Here is a 12,992-nt window from a genome sequence, read left to right as displayed (position 1 = left end):
AAATGACGATCGTACTGAACAGCTACACCATGCCGATCAGAAAGATATGACCGTGATTGCAGTCAGTGGAGGCCAGTCATCATGCCTTTCATGGTCTGCATGTCGATCGACAGGTCAGGAGGGAAATCAGGGAATCATCGACATCAGTACAGTCTCTGACTACGCTGTCGTCATTACAGTAGCGGAAGAGGATAGCATGGAGTGAGTCACCTTGTTGGAATGTCAATACTACAATGTACAGTGGTTACAATAAGTTTCACTGTGTGGACATTGGACATGCATCAGCATTACCATTAGTATTAAGCTAGTAAGGTGGTTATGTACTCTTGCCTCGGTAATACAAGTACATGTACAAGGAACTCACACAAGGGAATGGTCTCAAACTGCGGAGAGTGCTCAATGCAAGCGAGGCAGAGCTTCATCACACACAAGCGGAAAAACCGTCAGAGATCAAATTTCATTACACAGTGTTTCAACGGTGAAACACTGTGTAATGGAATTTGATCTCTGACGGTTTTTCTGCTTGTGTGTACAAGGAACTCATGTACATATACTGAAAGGGAGAAGTCGCGGTTATCCTGCCTGTGTAGAAAATTTATAAACATACACCATGCATGCAGTTTTACATGGAAAAAAACACTGCCTGGTTTGGAGGAGAGAATCGTAGCATCTAGGAAGACAGCATGGCACGATCGTGATCATGGCCCGGGCCAGCGACACCGGTATAAATGTGAGTATCAGGGAGCCAGAGGCAATAACTGGGTATCTACAGTGTAGTTCCGGTTGAAAGTTGTAGTGTAGCCTGGCAGCACTGGAGGTTCTGCTGTGGTACAAGGAGCTGTGCCCTGCTGATGATAGCAAGAACCCGTATAAACAAAGTTCAGTGCGCTGCACAAACCAGGGCGTACTACAGTAGAGTCGCGCGCTGAAGAACGTGGAGCCCAAGAACGTCCAGCCTGAAATGCTAAGAACGCCACAGCCTGAAGCTAAGAACGGCGGTGTTGGTTTTCTGGCAGCTTGTGGGATACATATGATCCAGTACGGATTGTTTCTAAGAACATGCTATAAGAACGCAGCCAGATTGCTGGAAAAATAAGAACGTCCCAGGCTAACCCCTTGGAAACAACGTTCTTGGACGCGCGACTCTACTGAGTACTGTACATGTATTTAAACACTGTATTTTATAATTATTTTACTGCGCCCTGGTAAAATGACCCATCCCTCACCCAACATATCGTGAATCATTGGACTGTGCGTGAATATGGTGAACACATGCAGCTCCATTTGATTCAGGAGGTCGATGTCTGTACATGACAAGTGCTGGTCTGTGAAATCCGACCGCTTGCTTTAGAAATGTACTGTGCTGTGTGTTGCATGCCATGGAGCACATGAGCTGAGTTGGGCGGCACAACTGACACTTTACTGTAGTGTAGGGGGGGGGGGGGGGGCATCAAGGTCTGCTCGACTTGGAAGTTGGAGTGGAGAAACTGAGTGCGCGAGTGATGGGAGATCACCGGCTATGCAGCACCACACAGTACACATGCAGGCATACTGGTCATTGAAATCCGACTGCATTACTCATTTAGCAGTAAACTGGGCATCATGCAGCACCTTGCCCCATTCCCAGGCTGTGAGTGTGAAATACTGGGCTGTGCACAGGTGCAGGGCGCTGACATACTCGTCCACGAGCCCAGATTTCATCCACTACGACTGTATGGTCCTGTGTGGAGTATAACAACACGAAGGGTGAACCATTCTTATGCCAAAGTAGTTGAGTATGAAAAACGAGGTAGAAGTAAAAAATACTGAAGGGAAAGAGTTATGAATGAAGCCTTCCACTCCACATTTGATAGTTGGCAGTGTCATGAGTAAGCACAGCTAGAAGACTGCGATAGTTATGGAATTATTCGGCCTCTATTTCGTGGAAAGAAAAGAATATCATCAAAGTCTAGCATGCAATCAATGGTTTCATGACGAGATCAATACGATGATATCAGGTCAGCAGCGGGGTGGTCAATAACCATGTTGAACAGAGCGTACTGATAAAGCAATATCCACTCCATTTCCATTCAACTTGGCATGCTGGTTGAAGAGCAATGGTGACCCACGCTGGCCAGTTGCCAATTGTTTGGCAACAAATTTCGGCAGGGGCTGCATAGCACGAATCCGGTCACGGTGAACTTTGCCGGCAAGATTTCTATGGCCAAGTTCATGGAACCATAAATGGGAGTCCGAGCGAAGCTACTGGCATATCTGAGAGAGGCGCCAGTGAGCATAAGTACTTCGATGTGGAAGCCTGCGCAGAGCTATAATAGACATTGCAATACGGCCCAGGCGATTCTCAGAATTGACGCTCACGTGCCTGCACGTGTGAGGACAGCGGTTCTGGAGAGCTGATGTCTGGACTTTCAGGTGCTGCACGGCAGCTACCTACAGCCACTCATGTTGATCGACATCTACTCGATCATGTACACTTTCCACGTACTATCTCTCCGGTACAAAGATCTTCAGTTTCTTGGGTAGCAGCGTGATCTTCACGGACTGTGCTTCGTACATCTCTCCATCAATGCTGAACCATGATACCTGTACACAACCAGATGGAACACAGAGCAATACACCAGCTGATGTTAAAACAAAACGAAAAAGAACTTAATTGTTGCACTAAGTAGTCACAGTACAAGTACATGAGGAGATAAACAAAGGGAGGAACGGTTAGCACCAAGTACAGCTTTTGAACAAAGTACAGTCTTCCCTTTTCATTCTTTTGTTTTGGCCTAAACTAACTTTCTAGTAACATCATCCAGGGTACGAATAGAGAGTAGCATGCGTGTGGTCATGCACTTGGTCAGCACTGCATGTGCATTATTGTGCAAGCTACCTTGGAGTACAAGCTGAGGGCTGCAAGAGCCCGGCATTGCTTTTGACTCGCCTTGACGGATTTCATTGGCCAAAAACTATACCCGAAAGAATACACGAACATGCACACATTGCAATGCTATACTGTTTGTTGCTCCTCCTCACCTCGTCCTCGGGAAGGTTGAGTTGAAACTCTGTGCCAGTGAGTTCAAATGCTGTGGGTAAATCTAACACCCACATGTGCCCACATACACACAGCAAAAAGAACAGTCTTAGGAAGCACTAACAGTATCCTGCAATGGTATCCACAAGTGTGCATGTGTGTGTGCATTGTTGCCCATTCCACTGCCCGTCATGTGACCGGTGCTTTCGATCTGCTGCTGGATTTAAACGGCACAATTGCGAGCGTGGCAAGCGACCAACAGCGAGGGAGCGTCTTGAGTTCAAGTTCTGCTGTGCGTGCGGCGAGAGACATCGCAGACAGCAGGATCTGCAACGGCATGAGGCCGGATGTTCTGCCGCGACGCCGCGATGCTACCCCTTTGTTCCCCTACTCATGAGGGCAGCTTAGCCGTTTAATTAACGGCAGCTGTATGTCAAGGTCAAGGTGTGTGTGTGTGTGTGTGTGTGTGTGTGTGTGTGTGTGTGTGTGTGTGTGAGAGAGAGAGAGAGAGAGAGAGAGAGAGAGAGAGAGAGAGAGAGAGACACACACACACACACACACAGAGAGACAGACATACTCAAGACTAAGGAGAGACAAATGACTGTGGATAGTCCAACTTCCAAACCCCATTCTGTACCTGACTGCATGTACTTGTAAAAAGCGAACCGTGCTGTATCCAGGCCCACGTGCAGCATCAGTGCATGCATGCCCACATACAGTACATTCATTAGTGCATTAGTTCCTGCGGCCAAGTAGCACGGGGAGAAATGGATTTCTTGGGCCCCAGCTGCACTGCAGCACTACGCATCTCAAGTTAACCCTATATGCAGGATTAGCCTATGGCTTACCTTCTGTTGGCTGACGAAGAACGTGTTTTCTCCAGCTATCAGACAGACAGAAAACATGCTATTTTAGAGGCCAAACCAGGTTGTACAAATTAAACGATACTTAGAGTAAGAAGGTCACTCACACTGCACAAGTTGAGAAAACATGTACTGTAAAATCACGTGTAAGTGCTCCACCTGGTATGCGCGGGATTTCCCCAAAGTATCTGGAAGGGACACTATGCCAAGGCAGAGCAGCTAACAGTGGAAGCTGGGTCCAACAGCACAGCTATCGCGGAAAGGTTTGACGTGGTAGGTAGGCGCTCACCAGCGACTTTACCAGTAGCCTGGTTGTGTGCAGACACAGGGAAGTGGCTTAAGGTAGCTCGAACCACTTTGGCCCTGAAAAAACTTTAACAGAAGAATAATCATTTCCACAGTCCATGCATGCAAGAGAACAACATAGAACAGAGAAAACAGCACTTCTTCTGTAAAAGTTTTTTTTTCACCTCCAAAGTGGTTTGAGCTACCTTAACATCAGGTAGTGTGAGCATGCGAGCTCATTTTTTTATCCGCATGATGGCTGCACCATCGTCAGCAGCAGCTGCACCACCATCTCTAACAACAGCAGCCCTAGCAGCACATCAGACTTACAATAGCTACAAAGGACTACTCACCCGTAGCCAATGAACGAATTCTTGTTTACGTTTGCCGGCCAGATTTTCATCGTTATCTGGTCAAGCTGCAATGAACATACAAAACAGAGAGCAAGGCACAGCACTTACTACCACGGTGCAATGTGTTGCACATGTACAGTGAAACCTGCCTTCAAATCCCCCCCCACACACACCAGAGCACAAAGAAAACCAAATTCCAGGCATTCAGTAAAGGACTGTCCACAAATACCAACACTTTTTTTCAATTTTTGTATTGCTTTTCACCCCCCCCCCCCCCCCATCGTACACACCTGCATACTGCCCACTGTGCCAATAGTATTTCTAGACGACAACAATACTTCCCAGCTTATCGAAAAAGGGAGCAGCAGTTCACCCCTCTAATGGAATTTCTTTTCGAAAATTTTTTATTATCAGACGGACCCAAAGAAATAATCAGGAAATAATGTTTGCACTTTTGAAACAATGGACTGCCCTTACTGTACTACAGACACACATGTGCAGCACTTATGCAACAATTCATTTACGATGCAACTTTCACCCGTACCTTGTCATCGGAAGCCAGTGGAGTGCAGACTTGGAGTGCGGCCGTGTCCACACCTTGTCGCAAGTCAGCCGCCACCGTGCTGGCTGCACCCGGTTGGTCAGCACTTTGTTGTGCCTGCGTCTCCGGTACTGTCACTGAGATATGACGTTGATGTGGCCAAGGTCCCTAAAAGACGAGAATACAATATGCCATGTCAGAAAGGAGGCACAAGGGGGAATGCATTGCTATTGAGAAAGAAAGTCCAGTACTTTACAGGATAAACCTTTCCACATCATTGGTCAGCATGGTAGTCAAAAGTCAACATGGCAACACAATGCAGGGTCAAATCGATGCAACCGCACCACCCCCAGACCAGGGTAAAAAGGGCCAATGCATATGAATGCAAAGCTAGGCTCAGGAAAGGAAAGCTCACTTTTATCGTGCGCCAGAGATACGCGGAAAAGCCACGGAAGCGACCGGTCCACCAAAACCTGACGACAAAGAAAAAAGGACGAAACCTTGGTCGTGAAGCATACAATACATGCATTGCAAAACTCACGAACAATAGAACACCAGAAACAGCAGACAGAGGCATAGCAGTTTGGTTAGACGCTATTGCGATAAAAGAAGATCAAAAGGTTTCCACACAGTAAACCAAGCAAAAAATACCTACTTGTCCAGGGTACGGTCCGTATCTCGAAAGAGGCCCCACTGTAGCAGTCCCACTGAGAACACGGCTGGTTGTGACTTGTTCTGCAGCAGCAAATGATAATCAGCCATGACAGCACTTAGCAAGTACAGCCAACTTCGCCTATAACGACACTCGGCGGGGCATCAGAAAAGTGTCGTTATTCGCGAAGTGTCGTTATACCCGAAGTCTCATTATATATATTACAGTTAGATGGGACTTTGCTCTGGGCATGGAAATTCTGTCGTTATTCGCGAATTGTCGTTATATCCGCTGTCGTTATTAGCGAAGTTGACTGTAGCATACCTACACATAGCCCACCTCTGTCTACAGGAAAAAGACAAGTCGAGCCTATACAGTAACAGTGTATAGAGCACTAACAACTGGAAAACGTGTATTTTGATCTGTAGCATCAGAAGAGTTGAACAAGACGGTCTCAGACCCCTAGATTGTTCTTGCACAGCAGACACAAAAGCTAAGTTGCCTTGCTAACCTGCCTACACTGCACTAGTCCTAAACGTACGGAGTGCTAATGTGTTAACACTTGTTCGTAGGACGCACACCTACCTCTGACTTCAACGACATAACATCCAGGGGTTGCGTCTGTCCGGCGACTATTGAAAACGCTGCATCACAGAGTCGCCTGCAAGGCAAACACAACAACACAGTACACACAGGTATCAGCCAGAGAGCTAGGATAGGGAGACGGAAGAAGGGCGGGTGCTTTTCAGGACTGGTTGAATAAACCTCCCCAGTTCACACGCTATTCTGCCATTTCCAAAAAAAAGAAGAGAGGACAAACAGCGGCTACACTAAAATTAATCATGATTCTGCAGGCATAGCTGGTTCAACCTTAACATTCTATTCCATATTGCAAACAATCAAGCTCCTTATACATACATAACACAAGGACGACCAGTGTTTTCCAATTCCCTCCGAGCACAACCTTACCTGACATCCGACGCTTCCGATCGGAAGAGTTTGCCTGCCAGGGAATTACTCTTGCCCATTGGGACAATCCCGATCGGAACACTCGCAATGCTCGACTACAAATACAAAGAAAGCACAGCCAGCACACGGAAAAATTGCAAATGAAATCCAGTGAAAAATCCAGTGAAGTCCAGTCACTACTGAGTTCAAATCCGCGCAAGAGCTGCCAAGCAGAAGTTGTGTAGCACAAATCCGAAGCGCTCTTTCCAGAACTCTGAAACTAACTTACTTGAGCTGAGGACGTCCAAGGTGAAGATTGCCTGAAGAAACGTAAGCTGGAATCCGAGCCAAGTCATCGCTGCCATCGCCTATGCACCAGGTGCTGATACATCAGCCATCTATGCGGGGTACCAGCAGTACTGCATTGCCAAGACGCCAGGCGCGGACTGATGATCATGATAAGAGATGGAGCTCTCTTTGCCAGAGCAATTACTTTGCTGATTAAACAGCGTTCTTGTGTGCCTTTACTATTTGCCAAAATGGCATTAAATGCCATTTCGGCAGGAGTTTTCTTACTGGCATTACTCTATCAAACAGGAGGCTGTAATTAAAAAAAAGAGTAGAAAGAAAGTGCGGCAGCTGAAAGGCCGGCATGGTTCCTACCTCGTCTGTGCGTCGTAGCAAGCCGGTAACAGCCTCCTGTATGGAACCATCACCACCAGCGATGACAATGCCACTTAGTCCTTTGTCCATGTAGCCCATCAGTGTTCGCAAGTGACCTTCATACTCAGACTGTGCACAATGGAATAGAACAGACACGCGGATAGCAGAACATTGGCAACATCACGTTCAACATACTCCACAAGTTCTTGCGCACCGAATTTCACGGGCATGGCATCAAACATATTGCTCAAAGGTGAAATCTGCACCAGAAATCCCTACAGTACTAGCTAATGGGTGTGTGTATAAGGCTGTTGGCATGACTTCTGCAAAGAGATATTCCTGTGCAGACTTTAAAAAACCCAGCGAACCACTAGAAGCAAGCTGTTTACAATAGCCAGCATGAACACAACTGAAACACGGACAGTTTCACCCGGAGTACTAATACGCACCTCAACAACCGTGACGTCAATGCCAGCCATGTGGAGTATTGGTGCGACGTTCTTTTGAAAGAGCTTGCGGGGATTGCTGACACAAACAACAACACAACAATACTAAGGGCATGAGAGGTTTGCTAGTGACATAACAGCTGTAGCGTATTCCTAGGGACAGATGTCCACCATTGCACAACAAAAGGATTTACATGCACCATTGCTTTCTGAGTGAGTACATATGTGTGTACTGGTACATGTACTAGTTTATTGTTACATTGACAGCATGAAACTAGTTTGTAGCTGAGGTACTGGATACAACACATAACCAATGGGGTCAAGTGATGTCATTACATTACCAACACCAGTGGCATAAAAGTTAATAAAAACCGACATTTTCAGCTTGGCATCCACTCAACCTACCCACGGTCCACAGCAGGATTCAAGAAGACCATCATACGCCGATTGTTGTCTGTGGGATGCGACAGAAGCTCCTCGCTGTAAACCTACCACAATCACAAGCAAAACACGCAACACACCTGTAGTATCTTCATAGGGTATTAGCAGCACAGCAATCAAGCACATATATTATACTTTGCACAGTTAGCTTTCTACAGCATTGAGGGTCGTGCAAGAACATGTGAGTGTACTCGAAAGTTCTTTCGATCTCTGAACATTGACGCACAAGTGACAGCTAGCTGCTAATTCAGTATGTACTGGCAATTCAATAAAAAAGGAGATAAAGCGACAGCAATCTCACACTTTCACCTACACACAAAGTTACATCTACACACACACACACACACACACACACACACACACACACACACACACACCATCGAGAACTCTGCATAGGTAACAGCTAGGTGGAATGAGGCAGAAACGCATGTACCTAGTGATACAACAAATGTCGTATCCGAGAAAAGGCGAAACACATTTTCTGATGTGCAAATGGCTACGAAGGTGTGTCCGGGTTTGAAGAAACAGCTCTTTCAATTTCCTCACTTTAAAATCCGTCCATTTTTGAATTCAAATACAAACGTTGACACTGCCATGCGCGTGCATGATCATCGGCATCTGTCATGTTTGGTCTTCAGATGTAAGTTATATTGTTTCACGCGTACACTGCATGTACAATGTATTATACTGAATACCGAAGTACTGCCAGTGCGTTCAATAGGTGACTGGGAACCTGCGACTTAGTGTACAATGCTGTATCTACATAGGTGTAACTCACCTTTGCACGCTGGCAGTACGAGCGTCTAATCAGATGCGCCCTGCAGATACGATATTGTAGGAAAGTAACTGTAAGGCTAAGCACTGACTACTAGAAATTCAGATCTGGCAAGAGAAATCCTTGCTTGTCGATGCCAAATGAATTCAATAGTTTGAGGGACTTGAAATGAAAGGGAAAAAGAGTATTTTTTTACCTGAACCTATCGATTCCATAATAACCACCGGCAACGAAGACAATAGCACCTGCAGTTGACTTCTTCCAGTGCAAACGTAACGTGTAGAGAAGACCTGGGCCCGACAAGATAGCCATTATTGTATCCACAAAGCAAAGACCACAATTACAAGGTGACTTGGTGGAAGTATGAAAAATTAAAATTCTAGTTTACAAAAATAACTGTTTCTACACTAATTTTTAATTTTTTGATTGATTGGAGTCTGGAAATGACCGGTCGACCTGATTATCATGATGACGTGAGAGTAGGGCCTTGCATGCAGCCTTGGCGGCCGAGCACACGCGAGATCGGCTGTGGATTCAAGCGACGTCTGTATTTTCAGCAAGGCTTGGAATTAGTTGGATTTTTGTAGTGGCACTGGCATTTCCTTGACCTTGGTATGAATGAATCTCCCTGGTTCTTTCTGTTCTTGAACTGCACACCACTGTCACTGGCAGTGGTACCGGCATGTCGATCACCGCAATGAGTAGTCCTGGCGAAAATCTTGATGTGATGACGCCTAGAGAAGCGCGTCAGATGTTTCGAAACGGTACAGACAACCACTTCCCCAGCACGTCAGGAATGTGCATGAAACACCTGCAAGCCAACCTGGCCATGATCAAGAAACAAAACGCCGATGACTTCAGACAGTACTGTCGTCAGAATGCTGCACCCTGTCCGCTTCTGTATTGCTCGGAGCCTGGCGAATATGCAGCACCACCACTGGCGCAGGATTCTGATGTCCGGTGAGTCCCATGGCATCCACGAAAGTGTGTGGCGGCAGCATGCGGGCGGAATAATCGGCATAGTCACTGTGCTATGACATTTTTTTTAATTTCATAAAGGTATAAAATTATAGAGGTTATGCGATTACATCACCAGTTGAGATGCTTCGGTGAAGTCTCGGACTCGCGGCACAGCGCTGCACTTGCACTAGGGACTCACGCCGCATGCATACAGTGTCTGCTCCAGAGCCGGGTAATCGGTTGGGCGGCGCTTGTACCCAGTTGAAAATATAGTACCGGGTCACCTGTGACCCGGTTGGTACTTTACACGTTCGAACTTTGAAAGGACTGACTACATGGCTTGTATGTGTGACAGATCATGCAGAGGCACGCGTCGAATACATGTGTACCCCGCTCCGACCCGGTTGAAATGGTTGCGCCAGGTACACGTGTACCCGGCTGTCCTACAATCCTAGGGCAGACACTGGCATAGCGCACATAACATAAGCGAATCCGCTGACTCACGCTGTATACTTAGCGCCCATAAGCGGTTCCGCTGACTCACCCAACGGAATCATTCACACAACCTCTATAGTCTATAGGCAAGACATAGGTCATCAGCACTGCTCAAGGCCCAGTCCTGACTCGAGCATAGAATTTGATGGGAATGATTGGAGGTGGGACTCACATTTTCCATCTCTAGATAGAGATGGTTGCACCTCTGATTCAATCATTGACAATTGATGGGATCAAGAGTACATAACGGTTACGTACTCTTCATGCAGTGCAGTCTCTCTTGCATTGCCTCTACAGTGCCGATGTGCAGCGTTATCGTGTGTACAAGGATGGCAAGATGACGGTCGTTCCCAGCCTTGCAGAGTATGCATGGGAGGACATTGTGACGTTCTATCTCGGCTGTAGCTTTGGCTTGGAAAACTTGCTGCTGGCACAGAATGTCCCCGTCCGTCACATACAGCAAGGGTCGAACGTACCAATGTTCAAGACGAGCGTTAGAACGAAACCGGCCGGTCCGTTTCACGGTCCTCTCGTGGTCTCCATGCGTCCAGTGCCGGAAGAGAAACTGGCCGACGCGGTGAACGCGTCACGCCTGTCCCCGCTTAGCCATGGCATACCGGTGCACATTGGAGACCCGGCGTGGATCGGTATCGATCACTCCACCACCAGTGATGGCACCGCCGTGTTGACGAATGTAGTAGTGAGCCAGTTTGGCGATGGTCGTGTCCAGTGTCATGCGGATGATGTACAGGTGTTCTGGGCGTGTGGAGTCACGTCGTCCGTTGCAACAGCAAATGCTGGTAAGTCCCGGGGTGATGTGGGTGGCCATCTGAAACGCAGTCTGGAATCTGGAAATGCGAAAGACTGTGTTTGTCTTGTATGCATTGCATAGGCAGCATTTACTAAGGGGAAGTGCTTGCTTTCACACTCATACACACACACACCACACCTCACCTTAGACCTGCCCTTCGCGGAAGCGATGATAGTGAACAGCTATGTTACACATACACTCTCCTGCCAAGCTGCCTGCATGGGTGTATGGAACTACCGCACAAGACCAATTGCAATGAAGATGTTTTGGAACACTGGAGGCTGCTAGAACACTTCACAGACGTTCCCTACTTCAGTAGAATCACATGCCTTGCGGAGGGCAATAAAGATAGGCAAGCCCTTTCCTTATGTTCTATGGTCTTTCCGCACACACACACACACACACACACACACACACACACACACACACACACACACACACACACACACACACACACACACACACACACACACACACACACAGACACACACACACACACACACACACACACACACACACACAGACACACACACTACTACTACTACTACTACTACTACTACTACTACTACTACTACTACTACTACTACTACTACTACTACTACTACTACTATGTACAGCTACCCTATCGGGCCACGCTGCTCCCAGAAGCGGGAGACAACGACAAGAAGAGAGAAGAGAAGAGAGAGAAATCGCAAAGTCAACAATATTTGGCATGGCGTTGCAACACACACACACGCACACTTCTGTCTCTCTTTGCTCGTTCTGCTTCAAACAGGAATGGAGCTGTGCTTCACACATGATCCTGGCTCAATGTTCATCTGCGACAAGTTATCAGTGCCGGACACAACCATAGACACCAGCCATCCAGTGGAAGTTATCAAGTTCACTGCAGCACGTCTTCCTGCTGTGTACAGCATTCTGGCACAGGACGTGTTGAAGCGTATCCAGTGTCTGGAAGAACTAATACTGCGGGACCCGGGCCAGCGGGGCGCTCACCATCTCCTGGTTGAAGGCGATCTGTTAAGGTCTGCACTGTCCCTGTCTTCTCGCCATAGGCGAGTTGTCGTCGCCACCGGATTCCCCTGTGTGCCAGGTTAGTAACACTCACATTGATCTTTGCACCATGCTTTGTTTGCCAATACCACCTGGCTTCTGCAAGGTGCATTTCCCCGATTCAAGCATCCACACCGTTGAACTTGTACCTGGTAGACCCTTTGCATGGCCACTTTTCCTTGGCGTCAGCTGTGCTCCTTGAATGGTCATCGGTCTGGTGGGCTGTGCTGTGCAAAATTAAAATCACGTCCGCCACACAACATTTTTGAAGAGACTTGACGTAAGTTTTTCCAATGCGAAACTTATGGCATTGTGTCTTTCTTTCGTCGGTGTATAATGGAACAGTTCTTGGGAGTTTTTTCAAACGTTCACAAGGTATGCTTGCATGCTTGACTCATAGTTGTATCCAAGCTCTCCCTTTCTTTCTCTCTCTCTCTCTCTCTCTCTCTCTCTCTCTCTCTCTCTCTCTCTCTCTCTCTCTCTCTCTCTCTCTCTCTCTCTCTCTCTCTCATAACATACATCATCTAGAGCCACCACATGAGGAGACGGATGGTCTGCCTGGTGCGATTGCACTTATTCGTGCTGTTCAGGCATTGGGTGCTGATGATGTGGTGTTATTGTGTGACGTGGATGTGGAGAGCCTTTACCGAGAGGTAGCAGAGTTTTCCTATGCCAAGGGAATCCTGA

The 12,992-nt window shown here is 47.2% G+C and overlaps 2 protein-coding genes across 2 annotated transcripts in view; one reads left to right on the top strand and one right to left on the bottom strand.

The window, feature by feature from the left end:
• Window positions 1-1,730: 1,730 nt before the first annotated feature.
• Window positions 1,731-9,376, bottom strand: LOC135815129 (acylglycerol kinase, mitochondrial-like). The gene is made up of 14 exons (XM_065328373.1): window positions 9,183-9,376; window positions 8,990-9,029; window positions 8,176-8,258; window positions 7,774-7,849; window positions 7,325-7,453; window positions 6,683-6,777; window positions 6,299-6,374; window positions 5,717-5,796; window positions 5,477-5,534; window positions 5,065-5,229; window positions 4,521-4,585; window positions 3,868-3,902; window positions 3,022-3,083; window positions 1,731-2,583 (listed from the first exon to the last, which is right to left on the bottom strand). The coding sequence occupies exons 1-14, from the start codon at window positions 9,296-9,298 to the stop codon at window positions 2,485-2,487; spliced, it is 1,179 nt and encodes a 392-aa protein (XP_065184445.1). The 5' UTR covers window positions 9,299-9,376; the 3' UTR covers window positions 1,731-2,484.
• A 157-nt stretch (window positions 9,377-9,533) lies between these two features.
• The window catches only part of LOC135815128 (D-glutamate cyclase, mitochondrial-like), a 5,247-nt gene continuing 1,788 nt past the window's right edge, over window positions 9,534-12,992 (top strand). The window contains exons 1-4 of the mRNA XM_065328372.1: window positions 9,534-9,946; window positions 10,739-11,241; window positions 12,028-12,345; window positions 12,834-12,992. The exon at window positions 12,834-12,992 is cut by the window's right edge and continues 482 nt beyond it. Of these exons, the coding sequence (XP_065184444.1) occupies window positions 9,669-9,946; window positions 10,739-11,241; window positions 12,028-12,345; window positions 12,834-12,992 (1,258 nt within the window). The 5' untranslated portion in view covers window positions 9,534-9,668. The remainder of the gene's footprint in view (window positions 9,947-10,738; window positions 11,242-12,027; window positions 12,346-12,833) is intronic.

The sequence above is a fragment of the Sycon ciliatum genome, chromosome 4, assembly GCF_964019385.1.
Source record: "Sycon ciliatum chromosome 4, ocSycCili1.1, whole genome shotgun sequence".
NCBI lineage: Eukaryota > Metazoa > Porifera > Calcarea > Leucosolenida > Sycettidae > Sycon > Sycon ciliatum.
The sequence above is the reverse complement of the archived record's forward strand: the minus strand, read 5'-3'. Positions and strand labels throughout refer to the sequence as shown.